The 23,974-nt window shown below is 50.3% G+C and overlaps 1 protein-coding gene across 14 annotated transcripts in view; it reads right to left on the reverse strand.

The window, feature by feature from the left end:
* The window catches only part of kif1aa (kinesin family member 1Aa), a 342,099-nt gene that overhangs the window by 237,176 nt on the left and 80,949 nt on the right, over nt 1-23,974 (reverse strand). For all 14 annotated transcript variants that reach the window (XM_067994795.1, XM_067994796.1, XM_067994794.1 and 11 more), the window contains exons 2-5: nt 6,650-6,726; nt 5,766-5,945; nt 3,135-3,200; nt 818-996 (exon numbers count right to left, since the gene is read on the reverse strand). In XM_067994795.1, coding sequence (XP_067850896.1) covers nt 818-996; nt 3,135-3,200; nt 5,766-5,945; nt 6,650-6,726 — 502 coding nt within the window. The remainder of the gene's footprint in view (nt 1-817; nt 997-3,134; nt 3,201-5,765; nt 5,946-6,649; nt 6,727-23,974) is intronic.

Here is a 23,974-nt window from a genome sequence, read left to right on the forward strand (position 1 = left end):
GTGTCCTGTACACCAGTCACTGAAAGCAAACATGCAGGTGCAGCAAGCAGTTAGGAAGGCAAATGGTATGTTGGCCTTCATTGCAAGAGGATTTGAGTACAGGAGCAAGGAAGTCTTACTGCAGTTATACAGGGCCTTGGTGAGACCACACCTGGAGTATTGTGTGCAGTTTTGGTCTCCTTACTTAAGAAAGGATATACTTGCGATAGAGGGAGTGCAGCAAAGGTTCACCAGACTGATCCCTGGGATGGCAGGACTGTCGTATGAGGAGAGATTGGGTCAACTCGGCCTGTGTTCACTCGAGTTTAGAAGAATGAGAGGGGACCTCATTGTAAAGTATAACATTCTGACAGGGCTAGACAGACTGGATGCAGGGAAGATGTTTCCCCTGGCTGGGGGGTCCAGAACGAGGGGTCACAGTCTCAGGATATGGGGTAGGACATTTAGGACTGAGATGAGGAGAAATTTCTTCACTCAGAGGGTGGTGAACCTGTGGAATTCTCTACCACAGAAGGCTGTGGAGGTCGAGTCACTGAATATATTTAAGAAGGAGCTAGATAGATTTCTAGACACAAAAGGCATCAAGGGGTATGGGGCGAGAGCAGGAATATGGTATTGAGATAGAGGATCAGCCAGGATAGTATTGAATGGTGGAGCAGGCTCGAAGGGCTGAATGGCCTACTCCTGCTCCTATTTTCTACGTTTCTATGTATTGTGACTAACAGAAAGGTGAACTTGGTGGACCTTGGTCTTTTCTCATTTAATGATTCCTACGTTCTTATGTTCCCCATCGCAGGAGATATCTGGTTCCTCGTACCTGGCCTTGTTGCCCGAGTCCATGAGGTCGGAGATGTCATTGAAGGAGGTGACGGCGAGTTTGGACAGATCCTCCACGTAAGGGCCGAGGATAGGATGCTCCCGAACACGAAGGTTCCCTTTGGTCTTGGGGTTCAGTAGGTCTCGCACCCGCTCACAGTAAATCTCCATGTAACTGACCTGGGAGACAAACACAGCGAGAAGGTCACACAATAGAACGAAACACCAGACCCACGGTGACCGATTCTCATCAACCTCCGTTCAGTGAATGCTTCCCCTCACCTGCAGGAGCTCAAGGTGAAGGTTTGGACTATTCCGCTGTACGATTTCAAGCAGTGTTTGCTTTAAGAGGACGAGACTACCCCCACCCCCACACAACCCCTCTCTTTTTTTTGGAGAAACCTTCTTTCTCCCCGTCCTCCACAACAAACACCGACCATGACCACACTCAGGCCTCAAACACACTGTCTCCTGGGGACTTCCGGCATCAGCCAGACTTTCACCACAGCGGGGTGAAAGGTCAGTGTGTTACCTCATTGACTGACTGGCACCTATTAATGTACAGAAACAAAATGTCCCTGCAAACCCCTAAACAGTCACATAATTGGCCTGTGGTCACATGGTTGCAGTTTCATGCTGTTATATGGACACCGGGAAGCCATATTGAGGTGTTGAGCGGCAGGTGAATAATGTAAACCAGTAGAGATGGAGAAGGAGCAGTACTGGTGGACTGTGGCAAACATCGATTATAGATGTGATTATATATGATTAATTTTAAATGCAAACTTTTTTTGTGAGTCTCCCAAGGATCTATCGTTGCCCACCTCCTCTTCATCATCGATATGCTGCCCCTCGGTGACATAATCCAAAGACATGGAATCAGCTACCACGTGCACACTGATGATACTCTACCTCACCATCACCTCTCTCAACCCCTCCACTGCCTCTGTGCTGTCAGACTGCTTGTCCGACATCCAGTCCTGGATGAGCCACAATTTCCTTCAGTTAAACATTGGGAAGTCCATAGCCATCGTCCTTGACTCCCACCACAAACTCTGTACCCTCGCCCTAAATTTCATCCCCCTCCCCAGCCACTATCTCAGGTTGAACCAGCCTGTTCGCAACCTTGGTGTCCTGTTCAACTCCAAGCTGAGCTTTTGACCCCCTATCCTCTCCATCACACAGTCTGCCTACTTCTATGTCCGTAACATTGCCCGTCTCTGCCCCTAATTCGACCCAGCTGCTGCCAAAACCCTCATTTGTGCCTTTGTCACCTCCAGACTTGATTATTCCAATGCTCTCCTGGCCGGCCTCCAATCCTCCACCCTCCCTAAACTTGAGCTTATCCAAAACTTTGCTGCCCGTATGCTAACTTGCACCAAGTCCCGTTCATCCCTGTGCCCATTGGCCTACATTGGCTCCTGGTCCGGCAACGCTACCTATTTAAAATTCTCACTCTCATGTTCAAATCCTTCCGAGGCCTCGCCCCTCCCTATCTCTGTAACCTCCTCCAGGCCTACAACCCTCCGAGATCTCTGTGTTCCTACAACTCTGACCTCTTGTGTATCCCCCACTCCCTTCACCCCACCATTGGCGGCCGTGCTTTCAGCTGCCTCGGTCCTGAGCTCTGGAATTCCCTCCCTAAACCCCTTCGCCCCTCTACCTCTCTCTCCTCCTTTTAGACCCTCTTTAAAACCTACCTCTCTGACCAAGCTTTTAGTCACCCCTCCTAACATCTCCTTTGTTTCAGTGTCAATTTTTGTCTGATAACGCTTCTGCGAAGCGCCTTGGGTCGTTTATCTACGTTTGAGGCACTGTACGAGTGTGAGTTGTTGTTGTAGTTGTGGATGATGGATGTTAGTGCTGTGGAGTGGATTACTCCCTCATTCAGGCATTCAGTGTTAACACCACACACTCAATCACTCCCAGGTCAGGTACAGCTCAATGCAGAGTAGAGCTCCCTCAACTCTACCCTCAACAATGTGCCTCACCCCAACCACTGAAGAGAGCCCTCTGTCACACCAGTGTGGCATTCTTCTCACCAGCCACACCATCTTTAGGCCTGCCATTTTGCAAAGGACCCCTTTCAATCAGCAGACACTTTCATCCCAGTCTGGATTGGATTTAAACTCAGGTCCCGAGAGTGAACACCTATTTTGCCACCTCCATCCCCAGTGAAATTGTGTTAAAATAAATTCTGTGACTTAAGATCTGAAGTCCTCGCCCCCCCAATCTGCACAGTGAATAATCACAGCCGTGTATCCTAATGGGGGGTAACAATGGAAGCTCCATTCTGAAGTGTCCTCTCTTACACTTACCTCCACAGAGTATGAGGGATTGGCATTTGTGCTGTCGTTAATTCGGGCAAAGAGATCTTGACATAGCTGGGGAAGGAAAGAAATAAGGCAATGTAAATGTACATATTAAAATACATCGCCTGCAATTGCATCAAATGAGTCTGTTTTCCAGTGAATCGCACAGGAATCCAGTTTCGGAGAAGGTTCAAGCTCCAATCCAGGGAATTGAGCACATAATGTAGGCTGACATTTCAGTGCAGTACTGAGGGAGTGCAGAGAGGCTGTTCTGACTGCACACCAGCTGTACATTGTAGGGTGAAACCCTTTCCTGTTGACAAAGGGGGCACACTTTGCAAAGTGAGTGCAGCCAATTACACTTCACACCTGGGCAAATCCAGCCATTTCTAAAGGTTGACAGCCCTCTCATGCTGATGTACTGGACCCATAGGAAAGGTTATGAACTGGGCAGCTGGTGCCAAACATGCATCGGTGAACTTGTTTGATTTATTGGGGGACGGCTGATTGGCCATCGCCACACACGACTCCCCAGTGCAGCCTGAAAGGAGCCAGTGGCATAGCAGTGGAGCGACCTTAGGACTTTGACTGACACCGGCAGTGTGGTGCCTCGAGTAGAGGTGAGCTCCTGGTCTGGGGCAAGCAGACGTCAATAAAAGGTGAGTCCTCTTCATGTGGGGCACAAGGCCCACCAAACGTTCATTAAGTCAAGGTATTTCATCGTGCCATATTTGTTGTGACATTATGCACCTTATGGAAGTCTATCCAATGACTGGACATTTCAGGGCCCACCCTCCCCCCATTCTCATTGCGCCCTCCATATGGGTGAGGGGGGGGGGGGGGAGGGGACTCACACATGTTATTATGGGCGATGCAGCGGTGTCTGTATTTGAAGCTTAGATGTTCAACATTGTGATCACTTTCAATGTGGCCAACCTCCACCCAGATGGTGGTTTCCAGGAAGGTGTTTGCTTATTTTAAATTCCCACCTCTCCGCTCTTTGATGAATATGAGATGGCCACAGTGGGGTTTACGTGTTCTGCTGGGGTGGGGTGAGTTTCCTGCAAGAATGTCCCATCTGGTGGGTCCTGGGGTGGGAGGAGGTTTCAATGTGCAGACACCAAGACCAGTCTGCAGCAGCACTCGGCAGCAACACCAGGTGGCGCCATCGTGCTTCCCCAGCACTGAATTCACCAGATAAAGGGGCAGTGTCCCAGTCACCAGTGAAATGATGTTAAATATCTGACCAAATCCTAGTCTCAATGATTTCAACAGCACTACATCACAAGGCAGCAAGATCAGGTTGCACATGTGCATATTTACAACTATTAACTAGCAATGAAAATTTTATAAAATAAATTAAAACTGCCTTCAATTTAGACACACCCTTTTGAAATTGCCCAACACCTGATCTTTAGCTTTTATTATATCTATAAATGGAGCAGAGACTACAAATTATTGACAGATCAAGATTATACACTGGATCATACGGAGCGCACGGCCTGTACTGGGGGGTGTGGGGGTCACACACGGAGTGCACGGCCTGTACTGGGGGGTGTGAGGGTCACACACGGAGTACACGGCCTGTACTGGGGGTGTGAGGGTCACACACAGAGTACACGGCCTGTACTGGGGGTGTGGGGGTCACACACGGAGTGCACGGCCTGTACTGGGGGTGTGGGGGTCACACACGGAGTACACGGCCTGTACTGGGGGTGTGAGGGTCACACACGGAGTACACGGCCTGTACTGGGGGGTGTGAGGGTCACACACGGAGTACACGGCCTGTACTGGGGGTGTGGGGGTCACACACGGAGTACACGGCCTGTACTGGGGGTGTGAGGGTCACACACGGAGTGCACGGCCTGTACTGGGGGTGTGGGGGTCACACACGGAGTACACGGCCTGTACTGGGGGTGTGAGGGTCACACACGGAGTACACGGCCTGTACTGGGGGTGTGAGGTCACACACGGAGTACACGGCCTGTACTGGGGGTGAGGGGGACACACAAGGAGTACACGGCCTGTACTGGGGGTGTGAGGGTCACACACGGAGTACACGGCCTGTACTGGGGGTGTGGGGGTCACACACGGAGTACACGGCCTGTACTGGGGGTGTGGGGGTCACACACGGAGTACACGGCCTGTACTGGGGGTGTGAGGGTCACACACGGAGTACACGGCCTGTACTGGGGGTGTGGGGGACACACACGGAGTACACGGCCTGTACTGGGGGTGAGGGGGACACACACGGAGTACACGGCCTGTACTGGGGGTGTGAGGGTCACACACGGAGTGCACGGCCTGTACTGGGGGTGTGGGGGTCACACACGGAGTACACGGCCTGTACTGGGGGTGTGAGGTCACACACGGAGTACACGGCCTGTACTGGGGGTGTGGGGGACACACACGGAGTACACGGCCTGTACTGGGGGTGAGGGGGACACACACGGAGTACACGGCCTGTACTGGGGGTGTGGGGGACACACACGGAGTACACGGCCTGTACTGGGGGTGTGGGGGACACACACGGAGTACACGGCCTTTATCATTGACCGTTGAATGTAGCCCTAGTGGATGGTGATACTGCATGGAGTTCAGCCTGAGGCCCTCGGTGAGCAGATTCTTGGCCCTTACCTGTGGGATTATCCCCTGCTGCTCTTTCTCCTGTTTGCCCATCATGGTGTATGATTTCCCTGCCCCAGTCTGCCCGTAGGCGAAGATACAGACATTGTAGCCCTCGAAGGCGTGCTGCAGCATCTCCTCCCCGATATCCCGGTAAACCTCTTGCTGTGAGGCATAGTTGATGTCGGCGGGCTGGAATCAAGGAACGAGACGGTCACAGTTAGAGCTGGGCTCAGCTTCTTCCTTCAGTAACTCCCTCCGATCTCTCCACCCTCCTCCCCCCACCGCGCCGATCTCTCCTCCTCCCTATCCGATCTCTCACTCCTACCCCCGATCTCTTCCCCCCAATCAATCAGGAGGTGCTGCGTACACCTTTAAACTCCGCTGCCATTCTGACACTGACACGTCAAGGCGTACTTTTATATCTGAAGATCCATTTGTTGTGAGGGGCTTGATTCGTACTTTGTGGTGACTGGACTGTACTGTGCCCACTGCAAAGAAGCAGTCAGCACAGAGGCATCTTAGGACATTCAATCAATCAGTTATGAGGGGGGCATAAACTCGGGATCAACAGAACGAATACTCCCAGGTTAGGTACAGTAAAGCTCCCTCTACCCTGTCCCATCAAACATTCCCAGGGCAGGCACAGCACGAGTTAGATACAGAGTAAAGCTCCCTTTACACTGTCCCATCAAACACTCGCAGGTCAGGTACAGCACGGGTTACATACAGAGTAAAGCTCCCTCTACCCTGTCCCATCAAACACTCCCAGATCAGGTACAGCACGGGTTAGATACAGAGTAAAGCTCCCTTTATATGGGGGCGGGGGGGGGGGGGGGTGGGGCCAGGACCTGCTGACTCTGCTCCAGACAGCGAGGTGAAGGTGGGATACGTACCGTGGTGTGGGACCAGTAGGAATAGTCGAAGTTGAAGCTTTTGGGGGCCTCCTTAGGCTGCTTCGGGTTAATAATTGCTGCAAGAGAACAAAGAGGGAAGAAAGGACATATCAGTGCATCGTTCAAACACGTTACACCCGATATAATTGCTCTTAGTGTCGCGAGACGTTAAAAGGCATTTCACAAAAGAGGGGGCATGCGGGCACTGGGCAGGAATTAGAAGAAGCGACTGAAGGGTTGCTGTATAATATATTGGCTGTGGCTCAGTGGTAGCCCCCTTGCCTCTTGAGTCAGAAGGTCATGGGTTCAAGTCCTACTCCAGAGATTTGACAGTAAATAATCCAGGCTGACACTTCAGTGAAGTACTGAGGGAGAGGTGCCGTCTTTTAGATGAGACATTAAACCGAGGCCCGCCTGCCCTCTCAGGTGGACGTAAAAGATCCCTTGGCACTATTTCGAAGAAGAGCAGGGGAGTTCTCCCCGGAGTCCTGACCAATATTCATCCCTCAATCAACACCTAAAACTGATTATCTGGTCATTATCACATTGCTGTTTGTGGGATCTTGCTGTGCACAAATTGGCTGCTGCGTTTCCTACATTACAACAGTGACTGCACTTCAACAATATTTCATTGGCTGTGAAGCACTCTGGGACATCCTGAGATCGCGAAAGGCAACATATAATTTTTTTTTAATTCATTCATGGGATGTGGGTGTCACTGGCGAGGCCAGCATTTATTGCCCATCCCTAATTGTCATTGAGATGGTGGTGGTGAGCCTCCTTCCGAGTGTCTTGCTCAGCCATTTCAGAGGGCAGTTAAGACTCAACCACATTGCTGAGGGTCTTGAGTCACATATAGGGCAGACCGGGTAAGGACGGCAGGTTTCCTTCCCTAAAGGACATTAGTGAACCAGATGGGTTTTTACGACAATCAGATAGTTCCACGGCCACCATTACAGGTACGAGCTTTTTATTCCAGATTTTATTTAATTAACTGAATTTAAACTCACCAGCTACAAGTTTTTCTTTCTTTGTGGGATTCTGGGAGAGATATCAGCAAGGAAGAGGGGCCGAGAGAGAGAGAGCTCCAGATTGCAGAGGCCTCACCTATCTGCTGGATGCTTGATGCTAGTCTCTGGGCAGGTGGCGGCTGGTGACAAGTGAGGCACAGCTCAGGTTCCCAACCCTCCCAGAATATCTGGGGCTCCTATTCCAAGCGCTGCCTCTAACAGCCCGTTGGATCAGCCATTTAGACTTCCCGCCGCAGTGTGCCCACATGGACGACAGACACTGCGTGAGGCACGATAAATAATCACTGACTGTTAGCCTGGCGGCGGGAGTCAGGGAAAGGTTATAGTGCATTAAATTTAAACAGAATCATTTCCCGGCCTTTTCCATGGAGCTCATCACCGTCTGGTGGGGAGGGAGGGTGGGGGGGGGGGGGGAGTGCGGAGTCAGGTGGGGGGGGCCGCAGAATCGGGGGGAGCGGGGGGGCTGCGGAATCGGGGGGGGGGAGGGCGGGGGGGCTGCGGAATCGGGGGGGGGAAGGAGAGTGTGGAATCGGGGGGGGGGGGGGGAGAGTGTGGAATCGGGGGGGGGGGGGAGGGAGAGTGTGGAATCGGGGGGGGAGGGAGAGTGTGGAATCGGGGGGGGGGAGGGAGAGTGTGGAAGCGGGGGGTAGTGAGTGTGGAATCGGGGGGGGGGAGAGTGTGGAATCGGGGGGGGGGGGGGAGTGTGGAATCGGGGGGGGGGAGAGTGTGGAATCGGGGGGGGGGGGGAGTGTGGAATCGGGGGGGGGGAGAGTGTGGAATCGGGGGGGGGGGGGGAGTGTGGAATCGGGGGGGGGGGGAGAGTGTGGAATCGGGGGGGGGGGGGGAGAGTGTGAAATCGGGGGGGGGGGAAGAGTGTGGAATCGGGGGGGGCGGGGGGAGTGTGTGGAATCGGGAGGGGGAGAGTGTGGAATCGGGGGAGGGGAGGGAGTGTGGAATCGGGGGAGGGGAGAGTGTGGAATCGGGGGGGGGAGAGTGTGGAATCGGGGGAGGGGAGGGAGTGTGGAATCGGGGGAGGGGAGGGAGTGTGGAATCGGGGGGGAGAGTGTGGAATCAGGGGGGGGGAGAGTGTGGAATCGGGGGAGGGGAGGGAGTGTGGAATCGGGGGAGGGGAGGGAGTGTGGAATCGGGGGGGGAGAGTGTGGAATCGGGGGGGGAGAGTGTGGAATCGGGGGGGGGGGGAGAGTGTGGAATCGGGGGAGGGGAGGGAGTGTGGAATCGGGGGAGGGGAGGGAGTGTGGAATCGGGGGGGGAGAGTGTGGAATCAGGGGGGGGGGGAGAGTGTGGAATCGGGGGGGAGAGGGAGTGTGGAATCGGGGGGGGAGGGTGTGTGGAATCGGGGGGGGGGAGAGTGTGGACTCGGTGGGGGGGGGGGGAGAGTGTGGAATCGGGGGGGGAGGGAGTGTGGAATCGGGGGGGGAGGGAGAGTGTGGAATCGGGGGGGGAGAGTGTGGAATCGGGGGGGGAGAGTGTGGACTCGGGGGGGGGGAAGAGTGTGGAATCGGGGGGGAGAGTGTGGAATCGGGGGGGGGGAAGAGTGTGGAATCGGGGGGGAGAGTGTGGAATCGGGGGGGAGAGTGTGGAATCGGGGGGGAGAGTGTGGAATCGGGAGGGGGAGAGTGTGGAATCGGGGGAGGGGAGGGAGAGTGTGGAATCGGGGGGGGAGAGTGTGGACTCGGGGGGGGAGAGTGTGGAATCGGGGGGGGAGGGAGAGTGTGGAATCGGGGGGGGAGAGTGTGGACTCGGGGGGGGAGGGAGTGTGGAATCGGGGGGGGGGAAGAGTGTGGAATCGGGGGGGAGAGTGTGGAATCGGGGGGGGAGGGAGTGTGGAATCGGGGGGGGAGGGAGAGTGTGGAATCGGGGGGGGAGAGTGTGGACTCGGGGGGGAGAGTGTGGACTCGGGGGGGGGGAAGAGTGTGGAATCGGGGGGGAGAGTGTGGAATCGGGGGGGGGGCGGGGGTGTGTGTGGAATCGGGGGGGGGAGGGAGTGTGGAATCGGGGGGGGAGGGTGTGTGGAATCGGGGGGGGGGGAGAGTGTGGACTCGGTGGGGGGGGGGGAGAGTGTGGAATCGGGGGTGGGGGAGAGTGTGGACTCGGTGGGGGGGGGAGAGTGTGGAATCGGGGGTGGGGGAGAGTGTGGAATCGGGGGTGGGGGAGAGTGTGGACTCGGTGGGGGGGGGGGAGAGTGTGGAATTGGGTGGGGGAGAGTGTGGACTCGGGGGGGGGGGAGGGAGAGTGTGGAATCGGGGGAGGGAGGGAGAGTGTGGAATCGGGGGGGTGGGAGAGTGTGGAATCGGGGAGCTCGAGAGTGGGGGTAAAGATAGGGAGACTGGGGATTGGGGGCTCCGGGGAGAGATGGAGACTGGGGATTGGGGGCTCCGGGGAGAGATGGAGACTGGGGAATGAGGACTCGGAGTGAGATGGAGACTGGGGAATAGGTGGCCATGGGGCCCAGCATTTCCTGCAGAGCCAGGAGTCGCAGCACCAGGGTGGTGACTGGGAGCGGCACTGAGAGGGGAGCAGCCAGTAAAGGGGTGAGTGAAACGTGGGGACCTTAATGTGGGTAAACAGTGAAAGATTATTTCCACTGGGAGGTGGATGAGGGACTTGGGCTCGGAAATCAAGAATTCTCACTGGAAGAAACAAGGGGGAAGGGAGGAGGAAGGTTCTTGAACTCAGGGCTATTGGACCGTGCGATCCTTCACCACATGTGGCGATTGAGGTCGAGACTAAACCTTCATTTCAAAGGAAATAGGATAAATGTTTGATCCTGAAATGAGGCAGATGAAATTTATTACAGAAAAGTGTGAAGCGATACATTTTGGCAGGAAGAACGAGGTGAGGCAATATAAACTAAATGGTACAATTCTAAAGGGGGTGCAGAAACAGAGAGACCTGGGGGTATATGTGTACAAATCTTTGAAGGTGGCAGGACAGGTTGAGAAAGCGGTTAAAAAAGCATACGGGATCCTGGGCTTTATAAATAGAGGCATGGGGCCCGATATTACCAGGGCGGCGGGTTCACGGCGGGGGGTCGATTGGGTGCGTGGGTAACGCGCCCGGTGAAATTAGTCTGCCCCCCGCCCAATCGCAGCCTAATTGGATCCACTTACCTGGTCTTCCGGGTTCCCCACTGCTGATCTGCGCGGCGGGCGGACTGCGCATGCGCAGTAAGGTCTGTCAGCTGGAGGAGCCCTATTTAAAGGGGCAGTCCTCCACTGACTGATGCTGCAACAAATAGGAAAAATTACAGCATGGAGCAGCCCAGGGGGAAGGCTGCTCCCAGGTTTAATGATGCCTCACTCCAGGTATCATTAGATGGGGTGAGGAGGAGGGGGAGGACAGAGATCTTCCCCCCGGCAGGCGGGAGGAAGCGGCCTGTCTCTGCCACCAAGAAGGCCTGGCTCGAGGTGGCAGAGGAGGTCACCTGCACCACCAACATATCGCCCACCTGCATACAGTGCAGGAGGCGCTGCAGTGACCTAAGTAGGTCAGCCAAAGTGAGTACACTTACTCATTCCCCTACACTCGGTCTGCCACATCACCGCCCCCACCCCACATCTCCTTCTGCACTGCCAACACTACTCTGTCACATCACCCCTCATACCCACTCAAACCTCATCCTCATCTTACCTGCACTTACTCACCTCGCCAGTACTCACCCCGCCACTACCACTCAACCCAATCCTCATACAATCTCATGGCTCTATCTCGTACTCACCCTCTCGTGCATCTCTCTCACGGTCAGCCTCGCTCAACCTGCCACTACCTGTGCTGCAGCCACAGGGCATGCATCACATATGTGCAGTAGGCAGCGTAAGGCAAACGTGTCGTGAACATGAAGGGGATGCACAAGGGTGTTTGAGGGTTTGTCATGGTTTTGACTTATATTTAATTTCTGATCAACTCACATTACATATTATATTGGCACCACTACTGCCACGTCTTTGCGAATCTTGTCTGGTTTGTGCAATAATGCCCTTTCCTGAGGATCACAATGAAGACCCACAACTGATGCCACCCATTGTGTCACTGCAGAGTGGGTGTAGGTGTATTTGCAGGGCTCTTTTGTGCAGACGACTGAGAGACGGCGGCGATGTCCCCGGAAGGATGCGGAGGAGAAATTGTTGAGGGCAGTGGTGACTTTGACAGCGACAGGTAAGAAGACGGTGCTCGGGCCAGCCGGGAGCAGCTCGGCATGAAGGAGGCTGCAGATGTCCACGACTACATGTTGAGTGACTCTCAGCCTCCGTGTGCACTGCTGCTCAGAGAGGTCCAAGAAGCTGAGCCTCAGTCTGTGGACCCTGTGGCGAGGGTAGTGCCCTCTGCGACGCATCTCTCTCTGCGGTTGCCCTCCCTCCTGCTGTGCAGGTGGATGTGTCACAGCACTGCGTTATGGAGCTCCACGTGTCACAGGTGGACGGCGTGGCCGGCGAGGCTGGTGATGCTGTTCGCCCTCCGAGGAGGTCATGACTGCAGCTACGGCGGCCCCCATCCGGAAGATGTACATCTGAGGGGGTCCGCAAGGTAGGTACATGTGTCTGGACACCGGGGTAAGTGTGCAAGTTGGTGAATTTTGTTGTTAGGAGGAGGGTGGTGGAGGCCAAACTTTGTCCAAAGTGACAGAGTGGCCTCCTGCAATGAGTGAGGGTCTCCCCCCACCACCTGTCAAATGGACCTTTGCAGCTGCCACAGGCTGATGGTTGCAACACGTCCATTTGAACTGGGAGTGTTTCCCCCAGTGGAGAAACAGTCCCAGTTGTTTGCAAAAATCCCAACCCTCCTAAAATATCACGTTAATCAGGTCTCTAAACGACCTGAAATACCTAAATACCCTAAGTGGCACCCCGCCAGCTTTAATTGCCAGCGGGAGTCCCACATGTGGGGGCTGCGCGCGCATGTCAGCGCGTCTGTGGGGAACCCGGAAATGGGGTGGGTTGGAGCCGGGCTCCCGACCCGCCCCAGGAATCCCCGATTTTCGTAGCCCCCCCGTCAGGAACGCACCCGATCGCGGGTGCTAAAATCGAGCCCATAGAGTACAAAAGCAAGGAAGTTATGATGAACCTTTATAAAACACTGGTTCGGCCACAACTGGAGTATTGTGTCCAGTTCTGGGCACCGCACTTTAGGAAAGATGTGAAGGCCTTAGAGAGGGTGCAGAAAAGAACCAGAGGACACAGATTTAAGGTTATTGTCAAAAGAACCAAAGGCGACATGAGGAAAAACTTTTTTATGCAGCGAGTGGCTATGATCCAGAATGCACTGCCTGAAAGGGTGGTGGAGGCAGATTCAATACTGGCTTTCAAAAGGGAATTGGATAAGTACCTGAAGGAAAAAAATTTGCAGGGCTATGGGGAAAGGGCAGGGGAGTGGGACTAGGTGGATTACACTTGCAGAGAGCCGGCACGAGCTCGACAGGCCAAATGGCCACCGTCTGTGCTGTGACCATTCTATAATTCTACGTGATCAGGTGTCACATGGTCAGATGTCATGCGGTCAGAATGTCATGTGATCAAACCTCCAGGAATGCAGAGTTGGCAACCTTAGGTACAGCTATACATACCTAACCAAGCCAGTATGTTACCAAGGCAACTGGCCCTTCCCGCAGAATCCCACCACCAACCTTTTAAGCTGTATATTATCTTTATCTCGCTGCACTGTTCAGCTGTTGTTTTCTTTTAAACCTTTACATCTTTTACAAAAAAACGCAAAACTAACCAGAGTCTCACCAAATAGAGCTGCCAACTCTGGCTGGATGTATTCCTGGAGGTTTCACCACATGACCTCCTCCCTCCACCTGCCCCGCCTCCATGCTTCCCCCATTGGTCGCCCAACATGTCTATTCTTGCCAATTGGAAAGCAAACAGACTGGTCATTACCCGATTGGATGAGTCTTGGCTGTCAGTCAAACAGCCTTTTCTTTCCCAACTCCAACATTTTCATAACTAATAAACAAAAGTGTTGCAAGAAAATGATTCTTTTTGATGCCCCTATGATTTTTCTCCTGGGTTTGCTCCCAGTGGTGTCCAGGAGATTAATCTTCAATTCCTGGAGACTCCAGGGCAATCCTGGAGAGTTGGCAACCCTATCACCAAACGGTTTTGCAAAATTGCGCTGCTCAGGGTTGCCTAAAGTACAATACGCGATAAATCCACCCTGGGAATATTCTGCCGGAACGTCCTGCAGTAAGTCTCGAGCAGAAAACTAGGTGGGCCGACGGGGTTTAAAATCGATTGTAAGTGCGGGGCTGGGAACTTTCCGGTGGGATGTCCTCTCTTACATTGCCGCGGTAACTTGGGAAAAGAAAATCGGGTGGACAATCTAAATTTCAATCCCGATCCAGGATTCCAGGTAAGGCAGTGCCCCACATGACGAGCCGCCTCTGATCTCCAGAGATACACTGGACAATGGGGACAACTGTATGTAACAGACAAAAAGATTGAGACCAATGGCCTGTGCAGATACGTGTTCAAGCATAAACTGTAAGCAACATGGTGTGAATGTAATTAAGAGCCAATCCACAGGTCTCTGCCAATATTGGACAATCATTTCTATTCATGTGTTGTCTGCCAGTCACGTGCCTTAGGTTGCCATATTGATCTCCTTTCTATTAAAAAGTCTCTTAAAAACCCAATAACTCACTCGCCGGGGGTATCCTTTATTCTATATATAAATCATCTGAAGCCTCGATTAGATTCCAATCTGTATCTCACTCCCAGGTATCTGTAATTGTATAGATAAACCATCCTGACTTCTCAGTTGGAACCCCACCTGTAACCCATTTCCGGTCATCCATTATTGTATTTATATAGATCTCCGTCTTTCAGATGAGACATTAGGTGAGGTGTAAGTAAAATATCCTTTGGCACTTTTTGAAGAAGAGCAGAGAATTGTCCTGGTGTCCTGGCCAACATTCATCCCTCAACCACTAGCACCAGAAATAGATTAACTGTTGATTGATCTCACGGTTGCCTGTGGGATCTTGCTGTGCACCATGTTTGCCGACAGTGACTATGCTTCAAAAGTAATTGATTGGCCGTGACTCACTTTGGGATGTCCTGTGAAATGCGCTTTATAAATGCAAGTGCTTTTTTTTTTAGAAACCATCTGAACTCCTGCCTGCAACTCAGTCCTGGGTGTCTGTTATTCTATAACATAGAGTTTGTGAATATAAACAGGGTATATCATTCTGTATATAAAACCTCCAATGCCCCCTCCTTTCCCCGCCACCCCCCTACACTGACACGGGTGAGTTATCAATTTCTGGTGAGGACATTGTCTACAAACAGGGTGATGGTCTGAATAAAGATCACACTAATTAACTCATCCCACTTAACCACTCTAGGGCCTTCCATCACGCACGCCATCAATAATTTTACCTTTGCTACTCATTATATCCTGAAAATTGAGGCGATTAATCACAGGATGTGAATTTAACCTTGGCCAGGGATACAGGGGAAGGTTACTGGTTGACGTGCGTGTGGAGGATGATGATAATGTCGGGCTCTGAATGCAATCGTGGCTTTATTAAAATCATAGCCACAAGAAGCAAAATCTAATGGTTACCATGGAAACTGCGAGCAAGAAAGATGATGCAGCTAAAGACACTGAAGTCCATCTTCGCTTCAGTGGAAATAAAAATCGTGAGAAATGTAAAATGGGCTGCCGACTTGCTACCACCCGTTTTACACGATCGCACAAAGACAAAATCTACCCCACTGATCCCTCCATTACAAAACGCAACTAGTTCGGCAGGACAGTGTGACATTGGATAAAATAGAATGAGTGAAGAACCTGTCATAGCTGTGACAAATAGGAAGTATTTTTGTCTAAGATTTAGCTTAGTATTGGCCTCTTCAATTCTGTCTCGGTACAACAGGAATTAAAAACCAGCTTCACTCACAGAAATCATGTCCTAAATTACTTTGATACAATGGGCCAGAAATCGCTCCCGAAATAACAGTAGAGCTGGACAGCGCTCTCCGTTTCTCGTGGCGAATCAAAGTTCCCGCCCTTGCACACGCGCAGCAAAACGCAGAAATCGTGAACTTGCTGCTATTGGTTCACCGGCGATTTGACAGCTTCGAATTAAAGGAACATCGCACGCTGCAATCAGGGAAATCATTGAAAAGGCGCCAACTTGCTCATCTGCCCAGCTGGAAAGTAACTAATTACGCCACCAAACAGGTAGGCTTAAAAATACCAGGTCTAAACTAAGTTTTAAAAGCACGGTTCATCTTAATCACTGCCAAACAACTAAAAATTAACTTTTAAAAATGTAGTCTCATATTATTCATTTTAATAGTTTTTGGTCACTAATTAAGAACATAAGAAATAGGAGCAGGAGTAGGTCAATCAGCCCCTCGAGCCTGCTCCGCCATTCAATAAGATCATGGCTGATCTGATCCTAATCTCAAATCTAAATTCATGTCCAATTTCCTGCCCGCTCCCCGTAACCCCTAATTCCCTTTACTTCTAGGAAACTGTCTATTTCTGTTTTAAATTTATTTAATGATGTAGTTTCCACAGCTTCCTGGGGCAGCAAATTCCACAGACCTACTACCCTCTGAATGAAGAAGTTTCTCCTCATCTCAGTTTTGAAAGAGCAGCCCCTTATTCTAAGATTATGCCCCCTAGTTCTAGTTTCACCCATCCTTGGGAACATCCTTACCGCATCCACCCGATCAAGCCCCTTCACAATCTTATATGTTTCAATAAGATCGCCTCTCATTCTTCTGAACTCCAATGAGTAGAGTCCCAATCTACTCAACCTCTCCTCATATGTCCGCACCCTCATCCCCAGGATTAACCGAGTGAACCTTCTTTGTACTGCCTCAAGAGCAAGTATGTCTTTTCTTAAGTATGGACACCAAAACTGTATGCAGTATTCCAGGTGCGGTCTCACCAATACCTTATATAACTGCAGCAATACCTCCCTGTTTTTATATTCTATCCCCCAAGCAATAAAAGCCAACATTCCGTTGGCCTTCTTGATCACCTGCTGCACCTGCATACTAACTTTTTGATCTTCTTGCACTAGGACCCCCAGATCCCTTTGCACTGCAGTACTTTCCAGTTTCTCGCCTTTAAGATAATAACTTGCTCTCTGATTTTTCCTGCCAAAGTGCATAACCTCACATTTTCCAATATTGTAATTTTTAAAATTTTTTCCCTTCTGTCCCTTTAATTTAATTCAATTATTTATTTGGCTTTTTATTAAAAAAATTAAAATTTTTATTTACTATGACATCCAGAATACTAACTTTAAATGAATGAAGTCTGCTTGCCTGCTTGAGCAATGCAGCCTGAACCTATGGGCGTGACTTCTCTTCCTGACAGATTTTGTGGGCGTGTCTTCTCCTCAAAGACTTGAGAGAGGAGCCAAGCCACTCAATTCAACGACAAACATACTGTGTGCTTTGTTCCAATTGTGAATCTGATTGGCAGCTTTCCGAATTTAGCAGGCAGTTATTTAAGTTTCGGAGAAGCCTTCTCTTTTCAAATTAGTGAGCTTTTCTGGGTCTTTCAAACAGGCTTCCTGTAATCTTCATTGTGAATCTGAATCTGTTTAAAGCTTCCAGTGTCAGCTAACCAGAAACTTCCCCAGTTGGTGAGAATATAAAAGAACAATTACATGTAAGAGTTCATTAAAATTTAGCTTAGTATAGAAGTTGCAAAATATTTCATTTCTATCGCATCAAGGCAATAGCAAAGCTTAATACTGCTGCAATTATATACATGTAATGTTATTGGTGTTGATTCATTCATGTACTTTTAATATATTTATTTGACAGTTAAAGCTTAAGATAATGCCTGATGCTGGTGTTATTCAGCAGCCTTTCAAAGACAAGAAAGATCCCATGAGGGGAATGAGCCAGCGCCAGTGACTGGAGTAATCTAAAAACAGGTTTTCTGTTTGTGATCCAGGGAATGGTATGAAACTTAACCAAATATCTGGGTAAGTGAAACCATTCTTGAGAGAGCTTAGTCCTCACCTACATGACTCGCCAAACAAAAAGGAGAAAGGAGCTCAAAAAAACATAACCAGGAGTAACACTGAAATTGTTCCATGCCATCGTGTCGGCTTGTAGGATAAAGAGTGAGGTAGGTGCCTGTGAGCTCTCTGTATCCCTGGGAGACTGAGACTAGATGACTGTCTTTAAAAATCCCATGGGCGCTTGGGTGAGGTATTGGGAGGTCTGCTGTAGCCTGTGGAACCTGTACCCCATTGAGAGCCACCATGTTGGGGGGGCAGGGGGTGGAAGAAAATTGAAGGGAGAAAAAACATGTCCCTTGATTCAGTACAGCACTAATGTAGAATCATAGAAAGGTCACAGCACGGAGGGAGGCCATTCAGCCCATCGAGTCCATGCCGTTACCCGAGAGGACAGCACCTCATTCCAATGTTTTGTCTATCATTGCTCTCTGATAGTTTTCACCTCTCTTCTCCTAGAAGGTGCTTACTTCTCCCAAGGAGCCATTCTTTATATGTTTCTGGAGTATGAGCTTCAGTGGGTTATTCTACCATGGGGTGATTCACCGCCTGTACTTGTTGGACAACCACACCGGTGCACTTTTCAGCAGGGAAGAAAGAACTGGCATCTATATAGTCCTCAGGAAGGGTTTCTTACATCCATCTGATGGGGCCTTTGTTCTGTGCAGCACTCCCTTAGTACAGAAGTGCAGTGTCAGTCTCTGGAGTGGGGTTTGAACCCACAACCTTCTGACTCCGAGTGGGAGTGCAACCCACTGAGCAAAAGGCTAAGCAGTCACTGAATATCCATCAAGCGGGAGAACCCTGGCTGATTTCCCCTCTCCTTGGCGCAGGGGCACCGAGATCAATTGTAGAACTTCTACTGCTGCCTGGGTTCAGATCAGTCAATTCAGCGTGGAACCTGCAGCCTATCCTGATCTCATAGGAGCCAAGGTGGAGGACCAGGGTACTCCTGCTCTCCGAATGTACTGGTGCTGGTACTCCCTTTTTAGTGGGTCCTGGTGGTAAAACTTTCTCTTTGGATGGTGCTGGTGCTACGTTTCCTTGTAAGGGGTCCTGATAATAGTCCTCCTTCTTTAGAGTACTGTAGTGATGATATTCCCCTGCTTAGAGGGACCTATGCCGTCGGAATAGAGGGTCCTGGCACTGACTCTCCTATTTAGGGGCTGGTGGTGATGATTTTCCCTGTTTAGGGGTCCCACTGCTCACACGCTCTGGAGAGAGGGGGTACTGGTGCTGACGTTCTCAGATGAGGCGCCCCTGGTCATAATGCTCCCCTGTTTAGGGGGTCCCAATGGTGTTACTTTCTATTTAAGGGGTCCTGGTGGTGCCACTCTGTTTCGGACGTTGGGACGCTGTACGAAACTTTAATCCGGTTGTACGAATTGCTGCGGGAGGGGCGTTTCCTGAGCTCTGTTAACAAAATCAATTAAATGCAATCACATCCATCTAAGACGTGATCACATGGTCACCTCCACCAATCAGGCGGTGAATTAGTGATGAGTTGCTACTCAGCAAGACGCCTGCTAAGAGACCGAGCAGGGGGATGTTCAGAGTAAGACACGGAACAGACACTCCTGTGGTCAAGGACAACGGGATGTAAACAACACAGAGAGGATGAAGGGAAAGTCAGTGTACTGAATGGGAAGGGTCAGCTCAGGGGGCAAAGGTAAAGTAGCAAACATAACTCTGCTCTCTTATCTGTCATCAAACTGACAGCATGTACTTCTCATGTCACAGTCTAATGGCATTATCCTTCCCGATAGTGTGCATCATTCAGACCACAGCTGAGGCCGCCCCTCATTCCTCAGTGTGTAAATGCACTGCCGAGTGTGCTACTGAGCCATACAGATCAGGAAGTTCCATTCCCTCTCTGCGCTGAGCTACCTCACCTGAACCAGGGCAGAGGCAACTAGACTTAGTGCCCGTGGCATAGGGAGGGGTAAAGTCCGCTGGATTTCTGTTCCTAATCTAGTCACCCCTGCTGCAAAGTGCATGGGTTGGGTGAGGATAGGGTTGCCAACCCTCCAGGATTGTCCCAGAGTCTCCAGGAATTGAAGATTAATCTCAAGGACACTGTTGCGAGCAACCCAGGAGAAAAATCGTAGGGGTATTGAACAAACTTGTATTTTTTTCATTTCCTTTGAACATTTTCTTCATTTATTAATTATAAAAATATTGGAGATGGGGATAAAAGGCGGTTTCACTAAGAGTCAAGATTAATCCAATTGCGAAACAAAGAATCTGTTCCCTTGCCAATTGGCCGTTGGAAGGCAGTGTGCCTGGAGGATGGACCAATGGTGGGAGTGTGGGGGGAGTGGTGGTTCGAGGCGGGAGGTCACATGATGAAATCTCCAGGAATACACCCAACCAGAATTGGCAACACTACCTGAGGACAGGATGGAATTCTATTTTGGGGCTCCCCACGGTTGAACAGCTTGCCTACACTCACTGTCTATGTTCATGAATGAAGGATGACCACCCGGGTGAGGTAGAGGAGGGTCCCCGTGGAACCTGTACCCCAGCAAGAATCGGCACCTTTAGGGGAGGAGGGGAAAATAACAGTCACCAGATTCTAGGGCAGGAAATATTCTGTAGAACTGTAAAATAATAATCCTTGATAATAATAACAATCCTTCTTCATTTCTGCTGTTATTTGCTGGTTAACAGTCGCTGATTATCGGCTATCAAATGTAAAAGAAAGACCTGCATTTATACAGTGCCTTTCATCATCTCAGGACATCCCAAACCGCTTTACAGCCAATGAAATACCTTTGAAGTGTAGTCACTGTTGTAATGTAGGAACACACAGACATTACAACAGGCAAACAGGCCATTCGGCCCAAACAGTCCGTGTCAGTATTTACTCTCCACGCGGGCAAATAGTTCCAATCACATTTTCTCTCCTTATTCCCATATCCCTTCAATCCCTTTTCCTTCAAATACCTATCCAATCCAACCAGGAAACACGCAGTGATCCTCTCACAATCCTTAATCGATCTGGGACAACGCCATCGCACAACAACAGCACAGCGTGCGCCGGCTGGCAAGACACCTTCTGACAGCAAAAAAACAGAAACACAATAGGAACAAACCACATGGAACAAGTTATTAAATACGGGGCTAACCTGGAGTGCCTTCAGGAGTGAAGCTCACCTTGGGGTCAGACCACACTTAGAAAATGCAGCTGCTCCATCTTATATCATGTGAACCCCTTCATTAGATGATCAGATGCTCACCTTAAGTATCTATTATATTATATATATATGATCCCCTCGATTAGATTCCAACCTGTAACCCACTCCCAGGTATCTGTTATTCTTTACATAAACCATCCAAACCCTCAATTGAATCCTCGTTATTATCTTATATATGAACCCCTCGATTAGATTCCAGCCTGTAACTCACTCTCGGCTATCTGATTTTGTAATACAGTGCCTGCCTGATGTGATTGAAAGATTCTAAAATCGTATTTGAAAGTGTCCGTGTACAGGATTTCACCCATTTAAATGGATAGGTCACGGATGATTTTAAGACACAAGTAACAAACTTGCATTTATATATCACCTTTCATAACATCAGGACATCCCAAAGTGCTTAACAAGAGTAGTCACTCTTGTCTATGGGGCCCATTCCCAGGGACTCCAGCCAAATATAAGACCCCCAGTAAAACTTGCCATAATGCAGAAAAACTGCATACAACCGCTGGATCATTTCTATTTAAGTATAGTATGTTGTGATATGATTTGCTTTATTATTAATGCAGTGTGTAAACATTTTACGGGCCTATTTCATCCGAGCTTTTACGAAATATTTGTGTTTTAATCGATCGGAGGGGTTTGTGGGGGGATACGGAGGGGTCTCAAGTGCTCTTGGTGCCTAGAGCCGCAGAATTCTTTATCTGGTTCTGCGTGAATCTCAGAGATGAAGCGAGGCACACAAAATGGTTGACGTGGATTGGCAAGATGTTCTGATAGCTTGAGAAAGGGAAGAAGACCATTTGGACAGTCTGTTCCTCTATGTCCCCATCGGTCTCTCTCTCTCCATCTCTCTCCCTCATTTCCTCACTCTCTCAGTCTTTCCACGTCTCACTTCTTTTCATCTCCACCCCTTTTTCTCTCTGTTTCCTTCACCCTTATTCTCTTTCTCTGCATTCCGCTCAGTCTTTTTCTCTGTCACTCTTGTTTTCTCTGTCTGCATCCTTCTCTTTGTTTATCCATCTCTTTGTCTCCCTCTCCCCCTCTCTCTGTCTCTCCCTGTTTCCATCATTCTCTCTCTCCGTATCCATCTGTCTCTCTCTTCCATCTGTTTCTGTCCTCTCTCCAGCTCTCTCTCTCTCTCTCTCTCCATCACTCTCCATCTCTGTGAAATTGATAGTCCTGCATTCTGCCTGCTCGAATTCAGAACACGTCACGGTTCCAGCTGTTAGGTGACAGCCAGTTGCCATGGTGATGACAGATGGAAGAAACTTCCACGGTGGATCAATAATTTACAGTGGTAGGGCCTGGCTGCACGCCCATCTGGAATGAAACAAAATCAGGCGTTCAAACCGTGAAAAACAAAAAATAGTGAAGCAGCAAAGGGATTGAGTCACTTTCTTCCTGCCCAGAATGATAAAAAAACAAACTTAAAGGGGCGGAGGAGTTATGGGAACATGCCGCTACCCAAACTCTTCCCTCAGAGAGGTATACGTGCACAGACTAGTGCCTCTCAGTCCCTCTCCCTCAGAGAGGTATACGTGCACAGACTAGTGCCTCTCAGTCCCTCTCCCTCAGAGAGGTATACGTGGACAGACTAGTGCCTCTCAGTCCCTCTCCCTCAGAGAGGTATACGTGCACAGACTAGTGCCTCTCAGTCCCTCTCCCTCAGAGAGGTATACGTGGACAGACTAGTGCCTCTCAGTCCCTCTCCCTCAGGGAGATATCTGTGGACCGACAGGTGCCTCTCAGTCCCTCTCCCTCAGGGAGATATCTGTGGACCGACAGGTGCCTCTCAGTCCCTCTCCCTCAGGGAGATATCTGTGGACTGACAGGTGCCTCTCAGTCCCTCTCCCTCAGGGAGATATCTGTGGACTGACAGGTGTCTCTCAGTCCCTCTCCCTCAGGGAGATATCTGTGGACTGACAGGTGCCTCTCAGTCCCTCTCCCTCAGGGAGATATCTGTGGACTGACAGGTGTCTCTCATTTCCTCTCCCTCAGGGAGATATCTGTGGACTGACAGGTGCCTCTCAGTCCCTCTCCCTCAGAGAGTATCTGTGGACTGACTGGAGCCTTTCAGTTCCTCTCCCTCAGGGAGATACCTGTAGACTGATGGGAGCCTCTCGATTCCTCCCTCAAGAAATTATCTGCTCACTGACTGGTGTCTCTCAGGAGTAAAAAAGCACAAGTATCCCATGTAAAATTATCAGTATGAAGGGGTTCCATCGCACCCTTCCTGGTTTGGTGTTTCCTCGTGGACATGGCCTGCAGCTGAACCACAGCTCTCTGTTTCTCCCTGCGATCAGTTTCTTTTCCTTCCCCTTAAATTAATCCCACGTATTCAGTTCCAATTGTTCCACATCCAGCTGGATCTCCTAGATCTTTCATAGAATTACATAGAACGTACAGCACAGAAATAGGCCATTCGGCCCAAGAGGTCCATGCTGGTGTTTATGCTACCCACAAGCCCCCTCCCACCCTTAAGAACGTAAGAACATAAGAACAAGGAGCCACAGTAGGTCATACGACCCCTCGAGCCTGCTCCGCCATTCAATCAGATCATGGCTGATCTTCGACCTCAACTCCACTTTCCTGCCCAATCCCCATATCCCCTAGAGTCCAAAAATCTATCCATCTCAGCCTTGAATATATTCAATGACTCAGCATCCTCAGCCCTCAGGGGTAGAGAATTCTAAAGATTCACAACCCTCTGAGTGAAGAAATTCCTCCCCATCTCAGTCTTGAATGGCCGACCCCATATCCTGCAATTATGCCCCCTAGTTCTAGGCTCTCCAGCCAGGGGAATCAATTTCTCTGCATCTACCCTGTCAAGCCCCATCATAATCTTATATGTTTCAATGAGATCCCCTCTCATTCCTCTAAACTCCAGAGAGTATAGGCCCATTCTACTCAATCTCTCCTCATAGGACAACCCTCTCATCCCAGGAATTAATCTAGTGAACCTTTGTTGCTCTGTGTCTAAGGCAAGTATATCCTTCCTTAGATGAGGATACCAAAACTGTACGCAGTACTCTAGGTAAGGTCTCACCAATGCCCTGTACAACTGTAGTAAGACTTCCTTACT

The sequence above is a fragment of the Heptranchias perlo genome, chromosome 13, assembly GCF_035084215.1.
Source record: "Heptranchias perlo isolate sHepPer1 chromosome 13, sHepPer1.hap1, whole genome shotgun sequence".
Lineage (NCBI taxonomy): Eukaryota > Metazoa > Chordata > Chondrichthyes > Hexanchiformes > Hexanchidae > Heptranchias > Heptranchias perlo.